At 46.9% G+C, this 26,758-nt stretch overlaps 1 protein-coding gene and 1 long non-coding RNA gene across 2 annotated transcripts; both read left to right on the top strand.

Moving 5' to 3' along the window:
- Window positions 1-7,592: 7,592 nt before the first annotated feature.
- On the top strand, window positions 7,593-14,154 carry LOC120837908. The gene is made up of 3 exons (XR_005715012.2): window positions 7,593-7,675; window positions 8,304-8,378; window positions 14,105-14,154. It is a non-coding gene; the product is annotated as an uncharacterized LOC120837908 (long non-coding RNA).
- A 1,069-nt stretch (window positions 14,155-15,223) lies between these two features.
- Window positions 15,224-21,768, top strand: LOC8042450. Its single transcript, XM_040207548.3, has 6 exons — window positions 15,224-15,236; window positions 15,488-15,675; window positions 17,575-17,865; window positions 18,069-18,285; window positions 19,815-19,973; window positions 21,008-21,768. Exons 1-6 carry the CDS (start codon window positions 15,224-15,226, stop codon window positions 21,244-21,246), a joined length of 1,107 nt encoding a protein of 368 aa, XP_040063482.2. The 3' UTR covers window positions 21,247-21,768.
- The last annotated feature ends 4,990 nt before the right edge of the window (window positions 21,769-26,758 follow it).

Raw genomic sequence — 26,758 nt, 5'->3', positions numbered from 1 at the left:
CCACAAGAAAATGTTTTGCGGAAGCTACGTTGGTTTGGACATAACAATATATCATTTTCTAAGTAATTGATTACGTTTGCGAATATAATATACCCAGGAAGCTCGCAAGGTGCGTCAGTGATGGATACGGGGAGACGGTTCGTGATTAGGTAACGCTCCCCGTTTTTTGTGAATGGGAATAATTGCTTTTCTCTATTTTTTCGTCATCCGGGACCTCTCCCGTGAACAATGATTACCTAAATATAAAAAAACAAATAGAAAAAAACGACCGTACGCTCAGTGTTTCTTCAGAATGTTTAAAGTGGTCACCGATGAACCGTTAACTGCATGGACAAGTTTACAGCAGGGCGTTGCATCGCGAGAATCTGGACGCCGAACAAACAAGAAGCATTTCTTCCGTGACGTCAAACTGGGGGAATCCTCAGCGGTATATGGCGGTTATACGCGGTTGCTTGTTTCGTAATCTGTGTTCGCAAGATCCACCGTATAAGGTCGTTGCAACCTTGTTTCGTAATCGCTGTTACACAATAAAAAACTCTTTTTTTTTCTTTTTTTCGAGTCGAGAAACTATGCATGACTTGGAACCTGCACTTGAAAGCCGTACATCGTTCAAAAGACATTCCGCAGACAGTGCCGCACATGTGTTTCTTCAGCGCGACAGTTGAATGTCTAAAACTGTTCACGTACGAAAACATCGCGACACTGTTAGCGCGAGCACGACATCGGCGCATTTTCGCATTTTACTTCTAAATAGTGTTAGCGAGCACGAAATTTTTCGCTAGCATTATAGAACTAAATCAGCTCTTTCCGCTGCAAAAGATAGCCTGGATGACATCCCTTGGTTTCAGAGAGAAAAACTGGAAGAACTTGCAATCGCTCGTTCGCGGTAACAGTGTCGCGCTCGGTACGTACGTTGCAAGCGCGCTCTATGTAGTTGACAGACGACAAAACTAACGCACTCCTACAAGAAAAAAAAATTATAGGGAAATATTGTTCTAGCAATATTATTTCACTTTGTTGCGATGCGAGCAAAGAACGACTATGTAAATGTGAATTGCCCCGGGCAAAAACGACGGTGCTTAGGGAAAAAACTCGTGACGATGTCGGGGCGTTTTAAGAAAGTGGACGTAAGGAATGAGAGGGGAAAAAAAAACAAAAATCGATCTCGCCACTTTCCTTTACGATTGTGCTCTTCACGTTGCGATAATGCGCGGAACGGTTATTCAAAGAGAGACGCCCGCAATTTCTTGGAACTTCTTATAGAAACGAGTTCAAAATGAACGCAGGAGACATAAATACACGAACGAGCACCTTCCAATTGTTTATGCGAATGAATGTCTCGTAGTGTTCGCTTTTTGTTGTGCGCTCTCGGAAACAATCTCGGAAGATACATATAAAAATAAAAAAAATAAAAAAAAAAGAAACAGGTTTTGTTGGAGATCTGCCGTGGTGCCAGCAATGTCTTCCTAGAAAATGCGGACTCTCAAAACATACCGGTCAGATTTGATGAAGAAAAATATCTTTGGTATATGCACACTTTTTTTTCTTTTGTCACGTGTATTTAAATTAGTTCTAAGAATCTCGAGCCGTTCACTAAAAAACAAAAAAAAACTTCCGTGCCCTGTGTCTACCCGGAACTTTGCTCTTCATTCTCTGTAGCTCAATCAATCGGATTCGTCCCTTATTGATTTGCAGAACTTTCCCGATCGATTTCTTTTTTACCTGCCCTCATTTTTCTTCTTTTTTTTTTCCCCGCGCACTTCTCGGTGGAATTTTTTGCGATCCTTCTTTCCTGGTAGAGATGCGGTCACGCGATCGGTTGCGGCGAGGGCGCATTGAACGCTTCAGGTTGCATTAGCCCGCATAGTGTCTCCGTAGTGATGTCTCACATTGTTGACTATGTTCCCGGTTTCCCGAGAACATAGTCCACAATAACGAGACAAAAATGCGTGACCCAGTTCTGCCACAGACTTTATACGGGAGGCATATACAAATCATTAGGAAATGAATTATATTCATCACCCTTTTTGTGGGCAATGTGCAAACATTTCCAGAAACCAGGCCACAGGCTGTGTAAATAGTTTGAAACGGCCAGAACCTTACGTGCAAGCGGCGCAAGGCTCCCGTTAATGTGACACTCTTTTATTAAAATTTCCGCTTTGTATGACCCTGTCTTTTGGGCACCACATCACGAAGCAAGAGGCGTGCACTTTTTTAAGCTGGCAGTGACTGAATAGCTGAAAAGGTTCAGTATTACTCCAAATATTTTTTCTCCACTATATATATATATATATATATATATATATATATTGTAAAATAAGACGTTCACATTCGTTGAATGCAAGCGCCCAATTTCCAAGACGAATAGCCATATTTTTTTATTGCGGGACTGAATGTAACGCAGGCAGCCGGACATGGGAAAGCATTCCCAAAGCGTCATACATCTACGCACGTACGAGACGAGATATTTCCTACTGCCTTTTGTTTCCTCATAATACGTCTACCGGCGTTTCCTGACTGCCCATACAATCCTTCCGACACCGCCAGGAAACGAGAACAGACCTCCCACCGACAAACTAAAAAATATAATAAAAATCATTGCAGGCAAAAAAAAATATAAAAAAAGTTTAACAATATTGAATTGGGGAAAAAGCGGAAACTGAAAGAGAAAAAAAAAAAAAGGTGGGAGGGGGGAGAAGGGAGGAGCGCGGACACAGCGCCGAATATGAGGAAGCGTGACGACCCTAGCGGCCTTTCCGCGTACTACCTGCGATCGAGCGCGCGCCCGCGCGCGCGGTGGGAGGGGTCCCAGGAAACGATCGAGAAGTGGCGTCCCGCTGCTGTTCTGACTACGGGCCGGCGTGCCTTGGCGGTTCAACGTTCTTTTGGAGAGAGCGCTCGCACAGGAAACTTCTCCGAAGTCGCCGCCGCCGCCGCCGTGCACGCGACAGCACGGCGCCCGCTATCCACAGATGCGCGCGCGCACGGCGTAGCGCCCCTGGCGGCCGCCCGTGGAAACAATTGGTCGTAACGGGAAACGGTTTTTCTCAACGTGCCGCGGGAAACGAGGTGGCGTCCGGGACCGAATTGCGTGGGGAAAAAAAGAAAGGATGAAGAGGAGGAAATCGTCCGGCAAACGTGCGTCGCTTGATCGGCCGTCTGCTATTAAAACGAGTGGTGCTTTCGGGCAGTGACTATATTTCTCTATCTCGAGTTGTGCCGTCGAGGTCTTTGGGAAATTTTTTTTCGTGATGCGTGGCCTGCTTTTTTTCGCTTTGTGGTGGACTTCGTCGGCGATGGGAGCTCGAATGGACCGCGACGCCGAAGACGACCGGCGTAAGGTTCGCATGAAGCTGGCTCAGTGTCGGTCAACCTGCTTGGCCAAGGTGAGTGACAACTTCTTTCTTAGTATGTAACGTGTTGCGGGCCGTAAGGTTACTTCCACTCGCTGCAAGTGTACTTCTGCTCTTACATCATACATACATTTTAGAGTCACTCCTCGGCCGATACGAACGCCGAAAAAAACAATCGTGAAGCAAAAACTGCGAACTTCTTTAAGCTGTCAGTTACTTTTTCTTTATAATGTTTGGGCAGTGTTTGGTGTTTGTGCGATGTTTGGTGCTTGCGCTTCGGTGGTAGCATTCCATAAGCGGGTGAAAACGAGAGTCACTGCTTGCAATCATATAAACGTATGTTTTTTTTTGCTGTTTTTTTTTACGTTGTAAATTAGTTGGCAGCATACGATATATTGAAAACATAGGAAAAAAAAAATAAAAGGGACTGACGAAAAAGGACAATTGATCCCGTATTTCGTTGCTGCCTTTATTTAGTGAGCGCCTATTCTTTTAGAACGGAGCTGTAAGACGCTCGATATTTTCTTTTTAATGTTGCCGACAGTTTATATAGAAACGAAACATATCGCACACTTTATGTGTTTCATACAAATCACTTGCATATTCATAAATATTATGCATATTCAAACACCAATACTGAAGAGCGTTCTTATTCTTTTCCCTATCATACTTAGACTTACGAATATATTTTTTTTTTACCGAGAAAGTTTTGAACGTTGCGAAAAATTTGAACAGTAAAAGATATTTTATTCGACTGACGTTTCTGGAAAACGTCCCTTCTTTATATCTGTCTAATGAAGTTTTTGTTGGTGTTCAAATTTTTCTCAACGTTAGACAACTAAAGAAAATAAAGAAAAAATAGGTTCATACGCTGTCAGAACACGACCAAATCAAACGAAAACTATGCGGAATTCGAGAGTCCAAACCTCGAGCCTACCTCATGTGCGAGAAAAAGAGTTAACCAAAAATTCTGTCTACGCTTGCTGAACCGAGCACCACACCCTCAATATCGAAGATTTTCTTGAGTCGAGATAGACGTAAAATCGGAGCATGCATAAGAAACCAACATTAATCCCGGCGCACGACTGATAAAACATAAGGAAATAGGTGAGCTTTTTTCTAGTGAGCCCATGGGCTCGTGTCCGGTTAGCTTTCATGAATGCGTCAATCTAAACTGGCGCTACCCTATACGGTTGTAATTTTGAGTTTTCCACAATGTTTAGGGTTAGAAAATCACTGCTTAACGGCTCTTTTACATTTTTTTTTTCTTTTTATTTTTTATCATTAAATTTCGAATTTATCACCCTTCGTAATTTCACGCATCCTCCAGCTTCTACTACTCTGCATTAACTGAGTTACGAAATGCGTACAAAACCTGTAGTACATTCGTATGACTAAGAACAAAAAATTAACACCCCTACTTTCATAATCAACTTTCTTTTTTTTTAGAAAGTTAGTTACTTTTTAATATTACTAGAAGGCTTTTTTTTTTTTTTTTCTCGAACAAAAAGGGTAACACACCGTTCTGCGCTTGAGGAGACAATGGAAACTCTCCGATGATCTTTCCTGAAAAGAGCATGCTCGAAATATTCCCTCAGTAGACCCTTTTCAAAAGTGCGCGCGCCATCTATCGGCTGGTGCACAGCTGCTTCGTGTCCGTTATTGTTTAAGCAGACAACCTGAGCAAGACTAGGGCTATGTTCCGAATCTTACTCAAATGGATCCGAGTTACTCCTGCGGATCGTGTCACGTGACAACACAGATTGAAAAACCCTAACCGTGGAGTAAGATCGAGTCAATTTTGGAACACGGCCTAGGTCAGCGTTCGCCGTGAACTTGTCTCAGCTCGGCGGCGATTATTCGAACCCAATCATGGGCTTCGCGCCCAGAAATGGCGACCGCCAGTGTTGCTCGACGAAGTTTGGAAAGAGTCGATTCATGTCAATTCCTTCTCTCGAACAAAACGCACTTCCGAGGAGTCAAGACCGGGGCAACGACGCGCCGCTTCTTACGAGTCCATTTTTGCCCCACACCGAGGTGTGTGTGGGTGTTGCGCACGCGCAGAAGACCGATTCGTGTCTGAAAGAAGCGTCTGCTTCGTGCTTATAGCAGCGACACTGCGTCACGCCATGTCGTGGTGACATGGAGCATAGGGAGCATAGCCTCAGGCTATGCATGGAGAGTCGAAACACTCTAAGACAGTCTCCAGACACTTTCTGAGGCGGGTTTCTCCTTTGTATGACGGTCACAAGTCCAAACATAAGCTCTGCAGTCATACGTTCGGAGCACACCTGAATGTACGAAGCACGTTCCTGCAGCGATTACACCGTGTCTCTTGCGTTTGATGTGAGTACCTTTTGTGAACATCCTGGTCACGCCATTGGCGCCACTCGATGAACTTGCTGCCGCGAGGCGATGGCGCGGATAATTAAAATTAAAGATAAAAAGAGTACGAGAGTTAGAGACAGAGCTACAGCCGGTGGAGATAATCGTTCTAAGCCGAGGCAGGATTACAACCGAGTCGTTGTTGACACGGCGACGCGTGTAAACAGATCCCCCGCAGCCTTATAATTCCTTACGGGAATACTACAAATCCTCGGGGTGTAAATAAAAAAAAAGAAATAAAAAAGAAGCCCTATTGTATCGAGACTGTTCTGCTCCCGTGGAACGTGACTTGGATCGTTACTGGCCGGATTATCGTCCCGGAGACGTTGCCCGATATGCGGCCGAGACGAGAACGCCTGCTTTTTGGCGATGCAACTCGACTCTCTGACGCCAGTCCACTGCGGTGGCGCTGCTGTCGACAACACTGCGTGCGTGTGGTCAAAGCGGGACCGTTCGCAAACAGTGTGTTGGTTTATCGGCGACGTCAGGAACCATAAGAGGACGGCACCGAAAAAATTATGTTCGTGCTTCTCGCCCTGGTGATTCGTTCTTTGGCGTCCAGTGTTACAATCTCATTGGCTGCCGAGTTACACGAAAGATGCCGGCGCCTTTCGCGCATTAAAGAGTTTTAACCCGATAGAGGCACGCTCAAAGGCGTCGACGGAGCATCGTTATCGGAGTTATCGGATGACTCGAATAAAAAAAAAATCAGATTTGTTCGATTTCAATTAGGTTTTTGTTTGATTTAAATAAGATTAATTTTATTTAAATTGTTAGAAAAATTCACCCAACCACTGAAAACAACGTGGACTAACGAATTACTGTACATTTGAAGTACAATTTAACCAACAACTTTTTATTCTGCATAACCCGCCATAGTAAGACGAAAACAACAGCTCGGTTTTTTTGTGTGATATCAAGCTTAATTTGCTTTTTGTTTCGCAATCTAGGACACTACACTTTTCTTATAATTTTCGTTTCTTTCTTTTGCGTTCGTGTCTGCTTTGAATAGGACGTTACGTGACTCAAAAGAGCGCCAACCATCGATTTTGTGTGTCTCGGTAATTACAAGTAGGAATGACCGCTACCGTGATGTCATGACGTCATATGTAAATCATCAAAGTGACTGGTTCATCGCGTGCTCTAGAAACACGGACACCCACGCATTCGCTCGCGCATGCTCAGAATGATTATGATAATTCTCTTGGTTCTACGATTTTCTTCCTTTTTTTTATTTTGTCAGATTTGCTCACACTGGCTTCTTTTGGAGTCACACTATACAGAGAAAAACTGAAGAGGAGGAGGATATGAGAGCGTGCGGTAACGTCAGAACGTCGAGCTCTGATTGGAAGGATTAGTGGGGAGATGCAAAGGCTACCTGCCTTTATCTCTATTTGGGTTGTTTCCATCCAATCAAAGCGAACGCTGAGAGCGTCGTGTGCTCCTCTCGCAGGGTCTGGCGTTCGAACGCCGGACGCCGGTGGTCAGCGTCTGATATTCGAACGCCAGACCCCGCTCAGATATCCCCCACTCCTTCAATCTATAGACCTTTCCAGCGGCAGTCTCGAACGAAGCGAGCGGGCGAAAAATGCTGAGTCACTGAGCTGTGGACGCATGCGCAGCGTCCGATATACCGCACAGCAGATCAACAGCGCATGCTTGGAAGGCGTTCCACAGCCCACCAGACAAAGATGGCAGCGCGCAGGGGGGGATTTCTGCAAAGGTCTATAGACGTCTGGCCAACGTCGTGACGTTATTTTACTGCCCAAAGGCTATTTGTGCGTTTGCTCGGGCACGGGCTGTCATCAATGACGTAGCCGAGGGGGGTCGCCGTCGCCTTACCCTTGGGCCCGTTGATGTTTCAGTTCGGCACCAAGGCCCCCTGGGATAGCAGCCTGCGCCACGTCGAATGCCAAGCCGTTTCTGACTGCAACATGGTGAGGTCGTTTTCTGCAGCGTCGCTCTCCTTTTGAGTCAGTTACAGAAAGTACTTTTTATTCCTCGAACGGTACAACCGAAAAAAACAAATAAAAAAAAAAAAAACGAACGTGTTTTTAGATGCCTGCACAAAAAGGAATACCTAGCCGGGCTTTTTTTTTTTATGAGCAATATAACCGCAGTAATTTTCCTGATATCTGGAAATTATAATATCATATGCACAAATTTTAGTGTCGATATTCAGAGATATCGAACTTCGCTGCTTGAAGCCGGCATGAAGAAATATCAAATGAAGTTCTTCATCACGTGTTTGACCTCGTCCAAATCTGTAATTTATTGCGTTGTATGTATGTTTAGACATTCGGAAGTTAGCCTCAATGGGCGACTTGTCTCTCAGCTGTATAGTTGAGCAATTTAGCCAGTGATGTACGCAGTAGTCATATACACGACCTCACGCCGGTACACTGCTCATCCAGATCGAAACGGGCAGGGGTAGAAAACAGGATCCACCCCCCCCCCCCCCCCCCTTTTCTCCCTCGTCAAATTCTGGTATTTAAAACAGACACGGGAGAAAGTGCGAGATTCTCATAATTGTCCCTCTTTTCTTTCACCTTGTGACGTGTGCAGTGCTGGCAAGTGTGCGACCTCTTCTACAAGGACTTCGACCTCTGGGGCCCCATGTGCGGCGTCGAAAACATATGCGTGAGTCGATCCCTTTCACATACCACGCTATAATATAGACCCTTTCCCAAGATCACCTCCTGCGCGCTGCCATCTTTGTCTGCTGGGCTGTGGAACGCCTTCTGAGCATGCGCTGTTGCTCTGGTGTGCGCATATCAGACGCTGCGCATGCGTCCACAGCTCAGTGACTCAGCATTTTTCGCGCAGGTGATAAGCCCTGGAAAGGTCTATAGACCAGTCGGAGAATTTAATATATCGCTTTTTGCGCGTTACCATCACTGGGCTGTGCAACGTGCCCCGAGCGGGCGCAGATAGCTCTCTTGGACGCGAGATCGGATGCTGAGCAAGCGTCCACATCGCAACCCAGCATTTTCGTTTTTCGCCCGGGTTTTAAACGATGAAGAGACGTCAAGAAAGATTCCCTGATATCGCTTTCAACGTACATTGCCTCAATCACCAATCACCGGTCTTCCTCTAATCAGTTCAGCCAGTGAAAAGGCGGAATGGTACCGCGTGCTCCAATGTGCGTGCAGCGTCTCGGAGAGTTTTCGCATTACTCGTGCGCGGCTCGAAGAAGTTCTTACGAGATGTGGTTGTCGAGATAAGAAACGATCGTTTTTTTATTTTTATTTATTTTATTTATTGATACTGTTAGCCCTATCACAGGGCCATTACAGGAGTGGAAGGTACAAACGATAAAAAGCAGAAAGATACAAGATGTAAATACACACAGTTCTCGCATTTCGCTTGGTTTCATAAAAAATGCTGACACTTCATAGATAACTTCCCGTGCTGGCAAGTAATCAAGACGATACACACGATACTCATTCAGTTACTCGCACATATCAAAACGTTTTCAATGCAGTGAAGGAAGGTTGTAATGGATGATGATGTCACCGTTTCATTCGACAGTTTATTCCATTCCCTGACGGCTCTTGCGGGAAAAAACTAAATTTAAAGCAATCGTTTTTCACAGAATATTCTCTTATGTATAGACTATGCCGGTGCCTTGATTTTTCGTCTTTAAGAACTTGGAAATAATTATCTTTGTTTATCTTTACACATTCATTAATAATTAAGAAAATAAATTTTAATCTCTCAAAATGCGTCCTAGACTCGAGGGTTGGAAGATTAGCCATTTGACAGAGCTCAGTAGGGGAATGATCGCGCCGGTATTTGTTATAAATGAACCTAGCAGCTAAGCGCTGGACCTTTTGTAATTTAAATGCGTTAGTGACAGTATGTGGGTCCCATGCTATTTTGGCGTACTCTATGACTGGCCTGACAAGGGTCTTATAAGCGAGGTTTTTTACTTCCGGTGAGGCATACGACAAGTTTCTTCTTAGGTACCATAGCGATCTATTGGCTTTTGCAGACACTATGTCTATATGAGAATTCCAACGTAAATCTGAAGTGAATGTTAAGCCTAAGTACTTGTGCTTAGTTACCCTTGCGAGTTCATGCTCGTTGATACAGTAGTCGTACCTCAGAAATTGTTTTTTCCTCGTAACTGTCATAAAGACTGATTTTCCTGGATTTAAAACCATTTGCCAATCTTGACACCATTTGTTAATATTTTGTAGATTTCTATTTAATTCGGCCTGATCATCGGGTGTTCTTATTTCATTATATATCACGCAGTCATCTGCGAACAATCGTATTGGCACGTTAATTACATTGTGGAGGTCATTTATAAAGATTAGAAATAACAGCGGACCCAAAACACTTCCTTGAGGCACCCCAGAAAGCACTGGAGCAAAACTTGATGTACGACCACCGGTTTCAACAAACTGCACCCGAGAAGATAGATAAGAATGAAACCATTGTGTTATGCTTGTGTTTTTAAACAAATTGTTCAGTTTTAGTAATAACTTCTGATGAGACACTTTATCAAAAGCCTTGGCGAAGTCTAAGAATACTATATCAGTCTGACCGCGATCATTAATTGTTTGGGCTAGCTCGTGAACGGTTTCGATCAGCTGGGTTGTAGTAGAAAGGCCCTTTCTGAACCCGTGCTGCGAATGATAAAAGAAATCATTGCTATCTAGATAATTGAGAATATGTTTTGATACGACATGTTCGAGCAGTTTGGAGCATGTGCTGGTAAGAGATATGGGGCGATAATTTCTTACATCAGAAGTAGTACCACTTTTGTGTATAGGAATGATTTTAGCACATTTCCATGCAGTTGGTAACAAACCCTCCGAGAGTGATGATTGGAAAATAATGGTTAAATAATGGTTGGCGTTTGAAATGTGTGCGTCTTGATAAGATAACACAAAGTTAATCTATGAAGAACCTACGCATACCTTACTTAATTCAATACACGAAGGGCGAAATTAGTAACGTTCCGCGAGAAGTCGGACTTTTTTCATCGCGGTTCTTGGGGTGGATACGAGCTTAGCTTGTTTCTCGCTTCCTTTCACACGCATCGAACGATCGTAATCATCGGCGCGCTCGTCAGCGATTACGATCATGATCGTAATCATCCGCGTGTAGCGAAGAGCGTTTCTAAGAGCTTGGCCAAATCGATAAACGCTTTCCGATATTTTTTTTTTTTTTTTTTAAAGGGGGTCGTGAGAGATTGACGCAAAAAGATAAGGGACATCGTTTCTCATCATCCTGGAGAGGAAGCACAAAATTAATATCGTAAGGTACAAGATGCGCACCTTTTGTCTCAGCGTCTGCCCTTATTGTTTCCCCCTGCGCGCGAGTTGTTGGGGCTTCCGGCGCTTGGGGCACTTTCCTTTGTCCCCGGGTTCGGCCTGGGCCGGCGATATTTGCGCCGGACGGAACTGTTTATTGCGGGGCTGAACATCACCGGGTGCCCGATAAAAGAAGGCGCGCGGGTCCTTCGCCTCGGGGAGCCTTGCCGGGACTCCAGCAACCTCTTCGGCGTCGTACGCCGCTGTCGCTCTTCGCCGTCGACCGTTTGTGCCCCACGCCCGCAGCAGTAAACGAGTTTCGCCACTACGAAATGCTTTCCTCTTGTTGTTTCTTTTTTCCCTTTTTTTATGATGGCTGCTTTTTAGCTTTTTGTTAGCAAGAGAACTCTTCAAGTGCATGCGGGTTTTCACTTTGTCATGTTTGTTTGCCACGGTTGCTTCTAAACTGTTTAGTTGCTTGTTTACTGCTATACTGTTACTGGCTCTCCCCCTCCTCAAAATGATGTAGGGTGTAGGGCGTCCGTAGCGATATTGTCACGTGAAATCGTGACGTCACGACTTTATGAAGGGCATCGTGACGTCACGTCACGATGTCACTTGACATCATCTGTCTAGATTGTTTTATAGCGATAGATGAGTTTGTAACTCTCCGAGCAGACATTGGCGATGAACCTTTCTCCAGGTATGATACCTGAAGAAAGAGAGAGATGAGAGAGAGATTGATACATAATGGACTCATTAGGGCCCGATAAGCTGTCGCAGCTACTATCGCTGTAACTGCGCTGTGGATTCCCAAAGGACTGGATGTTTGTCTTTGTAATTCGGAACAATGAGTTTTTAGATTTGAATGTAATGAAAGTATGCAAAGAGAGAAAGATAGTAAAAGAATGATTGAAAGGCCTGAGTGCAATAACATGTTAAAAGAAGAAACATGAAATGCGGTGCTTTCTTGTTTTATACTTTTACTTGCCTCCAGTCAATGTTCATAGTCGTTTCTCTTTTGAACCGAATACAGAAAGTGAATATGGCAAATATGCACTCGCACATGCCAAAAATATCTAAAAAAATATAATGAACAAGAAAATATATATAAAGAGGACAAAGCATGTGTTGTCGAAGCTATGAGAGTCGACCAGAAATGTGATCGCCCACTCGGGGAAAAAAAAAAAAAACGTCGAGCGGCGGTATCCTCAATTCCCTAACGGGACGCTTTTAGGAGATCCTTTTCTTTTCCCGGCTCGATGACGCTCGGCGTCGAGGGAGGATGCAGAGAAGACGAAAAAAAAAGAAAGAAAGGGGGCATCTGATTGATCGCGCCGGCTACAGATTGAGCCACAAAAAACTTTCTCGGCGCCGGAAGTGGTACGGCGCCAGGCCGGCGGGCGGCGCCGCAGTCGCTATGGCAACGGTTCGCCGGACGGCCGTTGCCGCTGTCGTCTGCTGACCCTGGCATAGTTTTCATCTGCTCCCCATCCACTTGGGCTTTCATCGTTTCTGGCAGTCCGCCTAACGAACTAGGTTGCACACACAATCGTTGACTGGCAGAAAGAAGGAAGAAGAAAAATAAAAAGAGCAGTATTTTATTTTTAGGTTTTATAGTGTTATGAGTTTTTACTGCACGAAAAGCAGCGCAGGCGTTAGGGATCGAATCGCCTGTGAACTACTTGCTCGTTTGGATCTATAGTACGCAGTAATGCAGCAGCCTGAGTGAGGTCGGGAGGCAAGCATTATTTTCTGCATTAAAAAGCAGACCTAACTTCCCCCTCTTGCACGAGATTCTTGGATAATGTTTTCATGATGCGAAATATATGTTATTAAGGTCGTCGGGATTTTCCCCATACAGAGCTATTCACATATACTGCAGAACTGCATGGTGCGCTACGATTTCTCGCTCTGCTAAGCGGGTATTGTTTTCTTCATTAATTCATTTCAAGGTGGTGTTAGTTTCCTCTCTATTGGCGAGGTGTTCCGTTGATATAAAACAATTAGGTACGCAACGGACAGTTTGTCAGAGAAGTTGAAATAGCTTGGCGATAGGGAGGAAATCCAGTTCTCTGAAAAAGATGTACCGGGAATAATTTTGTGTCCATATTTTGTAACATTCATTCACTGTTCTTATTTTATTTATACTTTTATTTAAACATTAACACGCGTAATTATGAGTACTAAGTACGTGATGCGCTCGATCGCCCGGCAGCTTTAGGTCGTCTAAAATTGTCATATTTTTGTTTGTGCCGCTATTAAAAAATGGATCTTGCTTCCAAAGATTGTACATTGCCTTACGATCATGCAGTACACAAGCGGCGTAGACTTTCCATTTTCCCGGGGGGGGGGGGGGGGGGGGGGGGGGGGAGGAGGAGGAGAGGCAGGCTGAGAAGTTTCTCCTGGGGAGGGGGGGGGGGGGGGGGCTGCGCGTTATTTTTTCGCCAGAACTGGAGATTGAAGCCAAGGAAAGCACGCTGGGATTCCGTTTCCCATGCATTTTGTCAATAAAGGCAACGTGAGCGTTATTTTGTTTACATGCTGCTACTAGAAGCTCGTTACATGGCACGTAAACAGCGTCTTGGTAAGGACAGCGTCTTGGTAAGGCGCTGTCCTTACCAAGACGGCGCCTTACCAAGGCGCCGTCTTGGTAAGGCGCCGTCTTTACCAAGACGGCGCCTTACTAGCGTCTTGGTAAGGCCAGGGGGGGGGGGGGGGGAGGGGGGGCACGAGCCTTGATGCCCCCCCCCCCCCTTCCCGAAATCTACGCCTATGCAATACACGGCACATAAACTCTATCGAAGATTTTCTTGAGTGCTTCAGATCTGCACGCGTGTGAGCGAGCCAGCGACAGTTTCCACAACAAAGGACCATGCACCTGGCCTGCCGATTCGTGGTCTATAATACGTCACAGAAATTAGATGACAATGGACATTGCCTTCCACTAGTGGCTGTTCAAACCCCTTTGCGACGTTCGCGTAGCCAAGTAAATACATTGCTATTGATCTTGGATATTGCTTGATTCTAATTGTTCTCGCGCGACTGCAGAGTGTTGACAAAAAAAAAAAAAAAAAAAAAATTCCTATCTGCTCAATCCAGTTCCCCGGGTGCAAAGTGGCCTGCTCTTTCCACAAGACCGGGTCAGACGGTAAGCGATTCAAATCTCTATTTCTCTGCTTGATTTTTGGCGTCTACCATGTGTTTTCGCGTGTAGAAAATTTTCGAATCAAATTCAGAGGTTATATTGATAAAGATAAGTTATTTTCGTACGATGCATATGTCTAACATTTTGGTTATTTGCTTCCGTCTCTAATAGAGCAACTAGTTTATTTACACTTATCTTGGTGCTTGCTTGCATTCGTGGTTATTGTCTTCTTTTTTTTACGTTATGTACACCGGTTTTGCCTTCATGACCTTTCACATTACTATTTTTATCTCTTCCGTCTAATACGTTGAGAAAAAGAAACACCCCTACGAAATTCCTGTCGAAAAAGAGTATGATCGAGATATTCATTAGTAGCCTATTTTTCGGTCTCTTTACAGTTCTTAAAGGTTTCGGTTCTTGTAGAGTTCACACAGTGTACCGGCAATCATACTCCTAGAAACTCAATAATATAAAAATGCAACATAATATGCATGACGTCCGCATGACGTCATAGCATAATGCTGGTGGTCATTCTACTTGTACTTATTAAAAAAAAAAGAAAAAGAAAACAGCGACGGTGCAAAATATGTGTTGCAGAAGGTAGGCGCACAGCAACAAGGCCACCACACCGGCTACTGACGTCCTTGCAAGCCGTGTATAAATGGCGTTCACAGGCCGCCACATTCCAGGACATGTTCTGCCGAACCAACACCAGCTAGAATAACCGAGGCCTGCGAACGACCTCCTCCACAGAACGTCATCCCAGTCGAATGCCACCAACCGAGCGATTGGACCCGACCCCCGACGCCGACTGTCCTTCCACGCGTTCATTGGATACGAGGCCCAGCCGAACGCCAAAGCAACGCTCGCGTACAATCTGCGTCTTTCTTCGACCTCACTGTGATGACGTCACAATTCCAGTGCACAAGCTTCGATTCTTCTAGATGGTGTTGGCTGAATGCATGCTTATGTATATCTTCAACACCGGCCGCTTCTGCAACACGCCCTTCAGGTGTCCTCAAATATATTGTTGTTCTCTTTGCCCTTAGCATGCGCTGTGAATGAGCTCAACTATGGCGTCTACCCGTACAGAAACGGGCCATATTATATATAGGCATATATGGCCTTCTTTGCACAGCTCTCGGTCCGTATATGGCATTTCTGTGCTCGTAGACGCCATAGTTGAGCTCGTTGTTCACAGTGCATGCTCGAGGCGAAAAGAAAAACGCCATTTACTGGCACAATTCTTGATATGGCGGCCATGTATGGCATTTCTGTATAGGTAGTGACTACGAAGCCTGCTGAAGTGTTGAGGTGTGTGGATGTCTTGTTCGCAGGCGGCGCCGTTAACGTGGCGGCTTCCCTTCAGCCGCCTCGGTTGGAGCACGACCCCGTGGAAGACGTCGTCCGCGTCACGTGGTCTCCGCCCCGGGACGCCAAAGGTCGCCCATTGGTCGGAGCCCTCGTCTATGTGGTGATGCTCAGGGGACTGCTGCACCAGGACCGCTGGCAGGAGGTCGCCCAGGTGCTGTAGACCATCCCACTAACCCAGCGCTTCCCGCACTCTGCTACCTTGCGACCTACCAAAAACATACAATATCACGTCCGCCCCCCCCCCCCCCTCCCTCCCTCCCCCCCCCCCCCCCCCCCCCGGCCCAGTTCCCCTGCTTTTCGCGATGCCACAAGTTTTTTTGTTTTTTTTTCTCAGCTGTGTATGAACGGTAATACAGAAAATTCACTCCTTAATTTGCCAGTTGACATAGTCAGAGTGAAACCAACTGTGCAAAGAACCATCGAAATAAACAAACAAAAAACATGGCATGTTAGCAGGCAGGACGGTTAAACGTAATGTCTAAAGCCAGCTTGTTTGTTAGAGTACAGTTTCCCAAAACGCAACTATCAGTTCCGGCTCAATGTTGAGCTGCGCGACCCGTACTTTTCTTTTATTGGGGACACAGCAAAAAATATGTATGTATTTTTTCATGTTCCTAAATCGATTCGCGACCCCCCCCCCCTGATTATGCCGCAATTGGGGTCGCGATCAGTTTGGGAAACACTACACTAAGCACTAAGGGCTCTCTGAGCGGCACCAGTTTGTTTGCCTGCAACGCCACCTAACGTACATCCGGGCACTTCAACGGAATCGTCGGGGTAAAAGAGGGAAAGGCCATGCACCGTTTCCATTGCTTCTAATCGTTTGGGCAGTTCTTATGGGTTCTACCGCCGGAACTGCCCTAACATGGAGACTATTTTTCCTCTCTCCTCTCACCCCACTAGAATGAATGGTCTTCTATACTCTCGGAGACAGCATGTCGCTGAGGATGGCTTGGACAGCCGTCTTCAGTGGTGAAAGGCAACGCTTAGACGGGATTACGAACTCGGAAGCTGTGGCGTACGTGGCTTCATGTGGAAGGTCACGCGAACGTACCGGTCATCGTGATGTCTAAATAGGGAGTTTTCGTAGACCGCGCTACCCCCTCCGCTAAGCGTTCCGCAACGAAGAAGTCGCTACTGCGCCTGCGCGCCGATAGCATTGACTGTGGAGTTCCCGCTACCGTAGCGGATTGCGGAGGGCCTTGCGGGACGGCGAAAACGATCTACGAAAACTCCCTAACAGCATTGCTGACGGTACTCAATGAGCTATCATGGCAGAGCCAAGTACCGCAGACAGAGTGTAGATACTCTCCTTGTCTCTTAGGATACCGAGTCTACTACATTCTGACGCCATGATATGTCTGAGCGCGAATATAATTTCACGTTGGATTAATTTAACTGTATTATATTTAATTCCCCACCACCGAAAGCACGAGGTTAGGATCCTCGAGACAGTTGTATCATTGGTGTCCCCTTGGTTCAAGGAGCCAAAAGTAGTTTTGGAAATATGGCCAACGTTTAGGTTGACCGCTCAAACAGCCGAGTTCGCTATAAATGACACAATCTCAGGCAGGTGCCAGAGACTGCACTGCATCGCCACGCAACAGAACACCAGTCGCAATCGTTATCGTACTATATGGTAATCTCTGTTTGGCTATGTAAAGACGCGATGCCGCAGAAAGGGGGTAGCCCTGTCGCCACCCAGAGGTCTGTGGCACCGTTTGTAATTAAGACGATAATGCTTCGAGTACGTGGTCGGATGTATTATTGACGGCTCGCGGGGGTCGTCGAAGGAACACCAATTATACTTCAGACTAGTTCAGCCAATGGAAAGGGAGATCGGTATCATGTTCCAGTGGTCGCCGAGATCACATGACCCTAGCCTTGGGCGTTCTTTGTGCGTCTGCTATAGTAACTGACAGCAATATGTTTCAGCTTGTTGCTTCCTAATTCATCATACAAGGAAGATGTAAGATCAGTTTGATCGCGGCCTCAAGCTGTTTGCGACTGGTGCTGAGCGCAGTTTTTCCGCGTCCCCTGTCCCGAACAGACCTCGTACCTCAACGCGAGCGTGAGTCGGAGCCAGCTGAAGCAGTCGTCCCAGCTCAAGCTTCTGGCCATGGGCCCAGAGGGACCCGCGGCTCAGACCCTGTCACCCGTGGACCTAGACGCGGGGTCCCAGGGGCTGCTGACTCAGGACGACGCGCGCGGACACGGAGAACCCCGAACGTGGACGCCTCGCCTGGTCAGCCTTCGCTGGCTGAGGTCCTCGGTCGAGGCTATGGTCACGTGGGACGGCGCATCCTACAGGGCGTCTGACGCGACGCCGGCAAAGTTCGAGGTGAGATACGCGCCTGCCAATCTCGAAGCAGTTGCGCCCTTGACCGGGCGTATATGAGCTCAGTACGAATCTGACGGTCACATCTGCTCATACATTGTGTAAAAGGCGTTCGCTGCGCAGACGTAATGAGAGAATCGCCCTTCTTTAAATTAATTTTCGCAAGAACTGTTGTCCAAGTTTATCGTTTTGTTTTGTTTGTCCAGGTGATGTGGAAGATTCTGGACGGCTCGATGGACGTGACGGGCCGGCAGTACACCTCCCACGACGTGGCCACACTCACGCTGTGGCCCGAGGCCACCTACGCCGTGACGGTGCAGCGCTTCGGGAGTTCCGAGTCGCCCGACTCCGTCAGCCAGGCCCTGGTCATCGACACCCACGGGCTGCAGCCGGAGCCCAGACCACTCCTGCAGGAATGCCCAGGTCAGCGCCTTGCCCACAGTTGGATGCCGGAGTCGGTGACTGGACGCCCGATGCTTGGGATCTATGCAGAGCGGAAGGTCGTCTGCTTCTTTTGCAGGGGTTGCGATGATGTCAGAATGCCAAGCTCTTATGGACTGATTGAAAAACGTAGTGGGTAGACCTCGAAGCATCTAGCATTGAGGTATACGCACTACTATACTTTCAATGAAAGCCAATCAGAGCGCGGTGTCGTTCTGACGTCATCGCTACTCCTGCGCAAGAAGCAGACAACTTGCCCTCCGTATAGTCACCACTGTCCCTGAGTGCACGACGTAGTGAGCCCCCAGCATCTTGCTAGAGAGGGTCTTTACTCCTCTTCCTATTCTTCAGTGACAAGACTGTTGTGTGTGATCGAGTAAACAGAGTGGACACGCATAAAAGTGCGTGTTACTACATGAAGTAGTGTCTAACGCCGCCACTTCGAAAACTAGCTCTGGCAAAACGCTGCGTTCTTAGAGGGTTTCGCGGCGTCGGCGTACCCGCCCCGCTAAATTTAGCGGGAAATTGAATTGATGTTGAGGGCACGTGACGTCAATTTTCCCGCTAAAATAATCGGGGAAAAGGACGTCGGATGACTTCGTGTCACGTCACCCATGAACAAATTCAGTTTCTGCGCTAGATTTAGCGGGAAAACTGACGTCACATGACCTCAACACCAATCTGGATTGTACGGAGGAGGAAGAGGGGCACACCCTCCTCTCCGTACCCTCACCTCCTCCTCCTCAAGAGCTGTACTCTAATTTCGTCTTACAAAATTTTGTAAACGTCTTGCATTTTTTTTTATTTTTAGAGCGCAGCAGGCGCCCGTTTCCAGCCTGAGCGGCGTCGCCGACGCCGTCGGCGTAACCGCGCGGTGCATTATGGGATGCGTGACGTCACTGATGACGTCATCGTCATCGCCACAGATGACGTCATCAGTGATGTCACTGATGACGTCATCGGCATCCGCATCGTCATAGTCACTGATGACGTCATCAGTGACGTCACCAGTGATGATGACGTCATCGATGACGATGACATCACGATGACGTCACACGTAACGTCTCTGGTGACGTAAAAAATGACGTCATCGTTACGTGACCTCACAGGGGTCACGTGACCCCGGTGACCTCACATGACCCCCATGAGGTCCCGCGACCCTCATGAGGCGACGGCAACGCCGCTCGGACAGAGGAATAGGGAGTTTTCGTAGATCGTTTTCGCCGTCCCGCAACACCCTCCGCAACCCGCTACGATACCCGGAACTCTACAGTCAAGGCCATGGGCGCGCCGGCGCAGTAGCGGCTTCTTCGTTGCGGAGGGCTTAGCGGAGGGGGCAACGCGGTCTACGAAAACTCCCTAATAGCGGACAGGATGAGGAGGATGGAGGAGGGGTATACCCTCCCCTGAGTACCCTTCCCTCCTCCTCCTCAAGAGCTGCGCTCTAATTCGGCATTACGGAGAGTTGTAAACGGCTTTCATTTTTTACATTATATGCTTTTATTTCTTAGGATGCGTCCGCTTCGAGGTCGTGGCGGGATGTGCGGCCGCCCTGTGTCTGCTCGTCGTGGCTTGCGTCGGCGTTCTGCTCGTCGGCAAGCTCCGCAGGTCACCCAGACGACACAGCCAAAGACCCAACTCCATCACAGTTTCCACGCGGGGCGTGAAAGGTACTGGCCACTTTCCCTAACCTTATGGTGTCCGGATCGCGTCTCCGACTGGCGCATTACCGCGCGCGTTCGAAAGAGTGGTGCCTCGATTTCCGCCTCATGACGCCATTGAAGCGTCACGCTGTCGCCGGTCGCGACCCTGGCGGCGTCACAGCAGCGGTGGTGGATGTAGCAGACGCCTGTTCTGCTGCTGTTCGCTCTCTAACTTTAGAGTCCGCTTAAGCTTCGGCAGCCATGGAGTTGAGGCGCCGTGACGACAGCGACACGCGCGTTTGCTCGGGCTTTTTGTCAGACTTCTGCGACCAACCACCAGGATCGCGACATCCGACAACATAAAACTCCGGCTTTTGTGACGTCATTTGTTGTCACTTCGGGACCTTTCAATGCATGGGCGGAATAGGATGAACACACCACCAGTCGGAGACACGTTCCAGGCACTATAGTAATATCACCTTCGACGTGGCCGTCGCCATCTTGAATGACGGAACTTCCCGGGTTGGTTCCCTGGCAAGTGTATCCATATCCGGTCAGGGGTCTTACTTCGGAGGTAGCCCGCCGAATGACCCGGCACACTGTCCCAAAATCGAAACTGATCCTGACGTCCCATATGGGATGTCGGGACATATATGGCTACCATGGCCAACCATTTGGCATGTGGTCACTGTGTGAGCCCATGTTTATATTGGGGCACGAAATTTCCCAAAGGTGTTCGTAGCCCGTCTGGAAACACCTGCATCCGCCCCTGCAAATACATCACAGAAAAGACAGCCTGCAGATACCGTCAGGGCGTGTTCCTTCCTTGTGTGAGGCTGTGACATTGGTCATACCAAAACTGTCTGCGGTTGCATGTTCGGAGCACACTTATGTGTAGAGCAACTCGAGCAAGCTCGAGGCGCGTCCGCAGATATTGCCATTATGTCTACTGCGAACACCCTGTCTTTCGTATGGTGTATGAAAACAGTGTATCCGCGGCTTTACGTGACTATCGTAAAACCACAATCCCCTGGCGATTGTTTGTTCCTGTTGTACCTCAGGTGTACCCGAGAAAGCGGCCCATCGACTGGACATGCATTCGATCAAGGCCTCTTCAAGGTTAGACTTCCCGGGGGGCTGCGCAGTCCACGAGCCGATGCGCCACCAAGTGGTGCAGACCAGCGGCCCCATCAGCCCCGTCGGCGAATCGAGAGAAGACCTACTCGACGAGGACTCCAGCCAGTCTAACTACTTCGTGTTCGACCTCAACTCTTCGACGTGCAACGCGCCGAGGGTTTGAGTACGCGTGCTCAGTGCTTCGCATCTCGATCAACATGGTTGTGGCTCTATACGCTAGCGGTGCTCAAATGGTTTCTCTGCCAAAGAACAAGTTTCGAGGGTTTCTCCGCTCCAACGACTCGCATCAAAGTGCAATCTCAGAGGATGCTCAGCAAACACTGATTTGTCTGCTGTGCCTACAGGAAGCTCGTCTCAACTGCTGAACTTATATATCTCTAGGAATGAGTGTTCTTAACCTGCGGATTCCTCGAGTGACATTCGCTGACCATCTAAGTGTGCAAGTTTAGAGTTCTCGAATGACAATCTGAGTCTTGCTCCATTGTGACGACATGATTTCGCCCTGTTTTCGCTGATGTTGGACAAAATGTCCGTTGAGCCGGAGACTGGAGTTTTTGCGATTATGAACGAACTTCATCGAAGTCCCCGCAGAAAACCCGCGGAGAATTCCTGGTGCATCAGTATATTCACAGAAGGTGACTGGGTTCCCATGTGAAACATTAGCGTTACTAGGAGGTCTGTCCTGATCTCCTGATGGGCAGATATAAATTTCTGTTAGTCAGTTCCTTATACTGAGCATCAGAACGTTCTACACTCTCAGAATTCCCCGGATGTACGCTACACCGCGACACACTCGCTAAACCAATCATCGGATTTCCTTTGATCAGTTCAACCAATCAGAAGAGCGATTAGTATCATGCTCCGATGATCACATGGTTCTGCGGTGGCAAACACTGTGCACTCCTTTTTGGCACGCAAACCACGTGGCCATGGAAGCATAGTACTAACCGCTCTTCTCATTCGTGAAACTGATTAAAGAAGGGTTGGTATTCAAAATGCTTTGTGGTGCGCGCAGGAGGTTCTAAGAGTTTGGCCTACCATCAGGATGTTTTGGTGGGTTTTCGGACAGCCTTCAAGAGGGTGGTGAGGGCTACACGCTAGGCGGGCGCCACAGATGAACAGGCCTTGTGCGTCGTTCAAAAGACGTCGCTGACCACAGGAACGAAGCGATTGTGGTACTACACATGTCTTTCCTTAACTCGTCTTTGTTGTTCGAAAATACAACAAAAACAAACAAGCTAGAGACTGCTTTTGCACAACGAACTGTCCATTATTTAGATCTCGAGAGGCGTGATGACGGTGCACTTTGCAATGCCGGAGTATGAACTTGATGTGCGCATTTAGACAAGACTGGACGATTGTCGAGTGCCATGCACTAACCTCGAGTTGCTAAGGGGTAAATTAAGAAAGCATAACATTTTCGAAACGCGAACATGACAGTTATTTCTACATTTTAGGGAACTTGAAGGGAGAGAGTGCGCGAGCAAACAATACTGCGGGCGCAAAAACAGGACTAGAGGGAAACCTTTGCGAGAAGGCGTGGTACTTGTTCACAAAATAAATGTCAAACCTCGCAAAAGAAATGACTTTACTAATATGTAAAGAATTCAAATTGCGCTATGCACGCGCGAGCGTGTAAATTCGTTTCCTTCTTATTATATAGTTTATTTTTCATTCCTCGAACAATCTCATGTTGATTCACATTAAATGCTCATAGCTTAGGATTCTATATCATTTCATGTAATCAACATTTTTTCTTTGTATGTTGTATTCATATAAGATTAACGAGAGCCTATTTAATGTATATATTTATTGCACTTATTTATAATACAATTTATTTATTCATTCGTCGATTGGTTGCACGCTTCAGTTAGTGCTTCTTTTCACCTTAGATTTCCTCATAACGGCACCCCAAATAAGTCATTTGAAAGGCAAGGAAATTTGATCGAGAGTAGCGCAATTGATACGGTATTGGAGTGAAAATAATTGCTGAGATTATATGAAAAAAAAAGTATTGCCGAGGATGATTGTATATTTCTCACCCAATGAACGTTTTGAAACCTTGCTTTAATAGCACACTTCGTCCTGTGAACGTCTTTAGGATGTCCTAACGTCCCAGGGATCTCCTGTGGACGTTCACAGGACATTTGTGCTGCTTGGGATGTGCACACGGAGGAGCGAATACTCGTAACTATACCTACCTCGATTGCGCGCCTTCGCCTATAATATACGTCAGCACGCAGCGTAGCGCTGCGAAACATTCGGATGATATTTGTACGCAAACGACGGGTTTTGCACATTAATCGCAACACGCTGCCGAATGTTTTCCGTGAGTCATCGAAGTGGCTGCCGCGAAACATACTCGCATTTTCCTTTCGTACTGATTGACGTCGCCTCGACACGAGTAGCACATATATACGACTTTTGAATCCAACGGGAAATTATATACCTTCGAGAATACTCGCTCTTCTATGCATAACGAAGGCTAACGCGTTATTTCGAACGTTTTGTACTACTCTTGAGCTGCAATTTGTTTACGAATAAATATTTTCTGGAAGTCTGGTCTCGCTGAATGAGTGTTTGAGAGAAAAAAAAAAAAGAGCGCAAGATCACGTCGCATTTACTGCGAGTGATTTTTTTTTTTTTTTTCAGCCGATGGTAGCAAATGCGCAAAGACGCCCAGCACCGTGACAATGCACTTTTTGATGCAGCTTGATTGACTCCGTGGCTTAGGGCTAACTGGGCTTGTTGGTATACGCGTCCATCTTCAAACAGCGCGAACGTTACACGGTCGGAGGAAAAAAGTGGACGCTAGAAGCGTTGACTAACAACTGAAAGGTTATTCTCGGGAAACCGCGAAAAAAATATTAAATCATTCGACTGATTGAATACGGCGCCTACAGAATCGTAATACGATTGGATAGGCGATCTTCCCGATCTTTATATATTTGACCTCACTGTCTATCAAAGCCAAAGAAGCCCGACTCGCGCGGGTTGTGCCCTCCTTTGGTATTCTGTAAGCCTCTACAATCTCGCGTGCTTTTTTGGTGCCGGTGTTTACGCGGAGAGCAGGTCATCCAACTTCCGCGAGAGTAACGTCGGAACAACGCCGATCTCTGGCTTTGATTGGAAGAATAGCGGGTAGACTTGTTTCAATCGGCCAATAAGAGCTCGACGTTCCAAAATCATCGCAACCCCTTACGCAAGAAGGGGATGAACCTCCGCTCCGCATACAACACGATGGCACTTTCTAGTAAAGGTATAGTACATGCATAGTCACTGCAGTGCAATGCCAAATATGAGCACGCGGTTTCCGTTAACAAACTACGGTGTTCCCGCAGTCGAATGTTGAGGCATCTCCCCGTTTGCCCGATGTTCACCTTCCCGCACGAGAAGGGTATCTGGTATCGCCCTTGGTGCAAAGTACGAACTCATGCAATGCGGTACCATCGATACCGCATCCTCTCTCCGCCTGTTTTGTGCTCGCGCCTTTTTCCACAGCGGGCAAACGGGGAGATGCCCGAATATTCGCCTACGGGAACACCGTAGTTCGTTGACAGAAACAGTGTGCTCACATTTGGCATTGCACTGCCGTGACTATATGCATGTAGACCTTTACTAGAAAGTGTCATCGTGTAGTATAAACATAAAGAGCAAAAGGCTCGCGAGGTTGTAGAGGCTCACGGAACGAAAAAAGAGGGACCAACCTGCGTGAGTCAGGCTTCCTTGGCATTGTTGTACAGTGAGGTAGGATTTTTAGATCGGGAAAGATCGCCCATGGGATTGTAGAATTTGCAGCACCTACTTCCTTGATGCGCAGGCGCCATTCCATCATTATTAGAAAGTCGTCTTTTTTATGTTTGTGGTTTATTAAGAACAACCCCTCAGTTGTTAGTCGGCGCTTGTAGCGACCACTTCTTCCCTCCGTCCACGTAACATTGGCGCCGTTTCAAAATAATGCATAGACGTTGCGTTTTTTTTTAAATATTTATACGTAGTTCTAAACAGGCGACCAAAGAAGATCCGAGACCCCAGATGCTTTTTCACTAGAGGCTCTTTATTGACATCTTCAATGATAAAAAGTCAGTAGAAAATGATGACCAGATGAGACCTTCCGTGTAAAACAACGCAGTGTAACAATAAATAGTGTACAATATTCCAGTTCTCGTTTTAAAATAATGTCAATTTCTCGTTTTCAACAAAGACGTCTCCGAAATGCCAACTTTCAGGGGAAAGAAAAAGAGAAAGAGAAAAAAAAAATAGGACGCCATCACTTTGCACCAAAGTAGCAGCGTAAACATCTAAAAAAAACACAAACTTTTTTTTTAGGACAACTTAAAATCAATAAGTACGTTCCCGTGTTTTGATTGCAAAGAAGTAGGAAAGACAACCGGAGAGCGCTAACGGTGAGCATCTTTCCTCGGCACTTCAACCCAACGCCGCGCAAAGAAAGGCCCGTATAAAGTGCAACTCGCTCACAGTGTATACTAAGAGTAGGCTCGCCCAGGCACGTAGGACAGGGACACGCGGGCAAGCACAGTTACCATTGCATGCGGCAATGTTCCATAAATACGCACAGAGACACACGACCGAAAACAAAATATACACACAAAAAAAACTTTCCGCGTAAACAAGAAAAACGAGCAATAAATAAACCGCGCCACTCTTGTATATAATATATATTCCGGAAAAGATAGCATTAATCGATAAAAACGTATGACCATCAAAATAAGTGAACCTTAACTGCGACAACGAAAATCATGGGTACGTGGCGTTGCCGAGCCCCAATATACCACGGACAAGCCACCGAATACGCATCCTAGAGTAAAAAATAGTAATCAGAAAGCGGTGTACGACGCTAGGCTTGTTTTATGATCAAGCACGCGTCTTTACCGACGAGGCAAATAGTATAATGCATAAAGCTGTTGTCGCACTACTGCTCATACATCGGGCTCGTTCGATTTGCCCGCAACCCCTGCACCGGCGCAGAAAAGTGTGGAAAGGTGTACTTCCGGTATGCGTATTCAGATACGCATACCGGAAGTACACCTCCCCACACTTTTCTGCGCCGGTGCAGGGGGTGCGGGCAAATCGAACGAGCCTATGCGGAGCGCAAGTTTGTCTGCTTCTTTTTCAGGGGTTGTGGTGTCGTCAGAACGCCGCGCTCTGATTGGCTGTGAATCAAGGATAGAGAGTAGACCTCAAGGTAGGTTTTTTTGACGTCTACCCACTATCCTTCGATCAGAGCCAATCAAAGCTCGTCGTCTTCCTGACGTCACCGCCACTACTGTGCAAGAAGCAGACGAACTTGCGCTCCACATACAAAAGACACGGTGGTCTGCAGACACGATGAGAGAATGGACCTTTTCCAAATACCGACGGAACCAGGCGGTGGCTGCACGAACTAAAAATCGAGGAAGTGACCTACCTGCGCTACCAATCGATAACGGGAGCTACGCTACCAGTTGCTTCGCTCTCTGAGCTGCGTCGCGTGCCCAACGCGACTTTAAAGAGGGAAATCTGTAGCGTCCCCCCAAACGTCGTGTTTTTGTTTTCGTCCACTTTCTTTTTTTATGTAACACAATTATATATATGCTGCAATTACGTGTTCTACTCGTCGATCTACAGCCTCATTCCGAATTTCCTCGATTTTTTGTGCCGACTTCCACCGCTTG

Source organism: Ixodes scapularis, unplaced genomic scaffold, assembly GCF_016920785.2.
Source record: "Ixodes scapularis isolate PalLabHiFi unplaced genomic scaffold, ASM1692078v2 PGA_scaffold10__122_contigs__length_95168666, whole genome shotgun sequence".
In the NCBI taxonomy this organism is placed as follows: Eukaryota; Metazoa; Arthropoda; class Arachnida; order Ixodida; family Ixodidae; genus Ixodes; species Ixodes scapularis.
The sequence above is the reverse complement of the archived record's forward strand: the minus strand, read 5'-3'. Positions and strand labels throughout refer to the sequence as shown.

Excerpts from the sequence above, each read along its gene's own strand:
- LOC8042450 (XM_040207548.3), top strand. Across the intron at positions 15,676-17,574 it reads GCTGGCAGGAGGTCGCCCAG|ACCTCGTACCTCAACGCGAG; the intron begins GTGCTGTAGACC and ends TGTCCCGAACAG. Across the intron at positions 17,866-18,068 it reads CGACGCCGGCAAAGTTCGAG|GTGATGTGGAAGATTCTGGA; the intron begins GTGAGATACGCG and ends TTGTTTGTCCAG.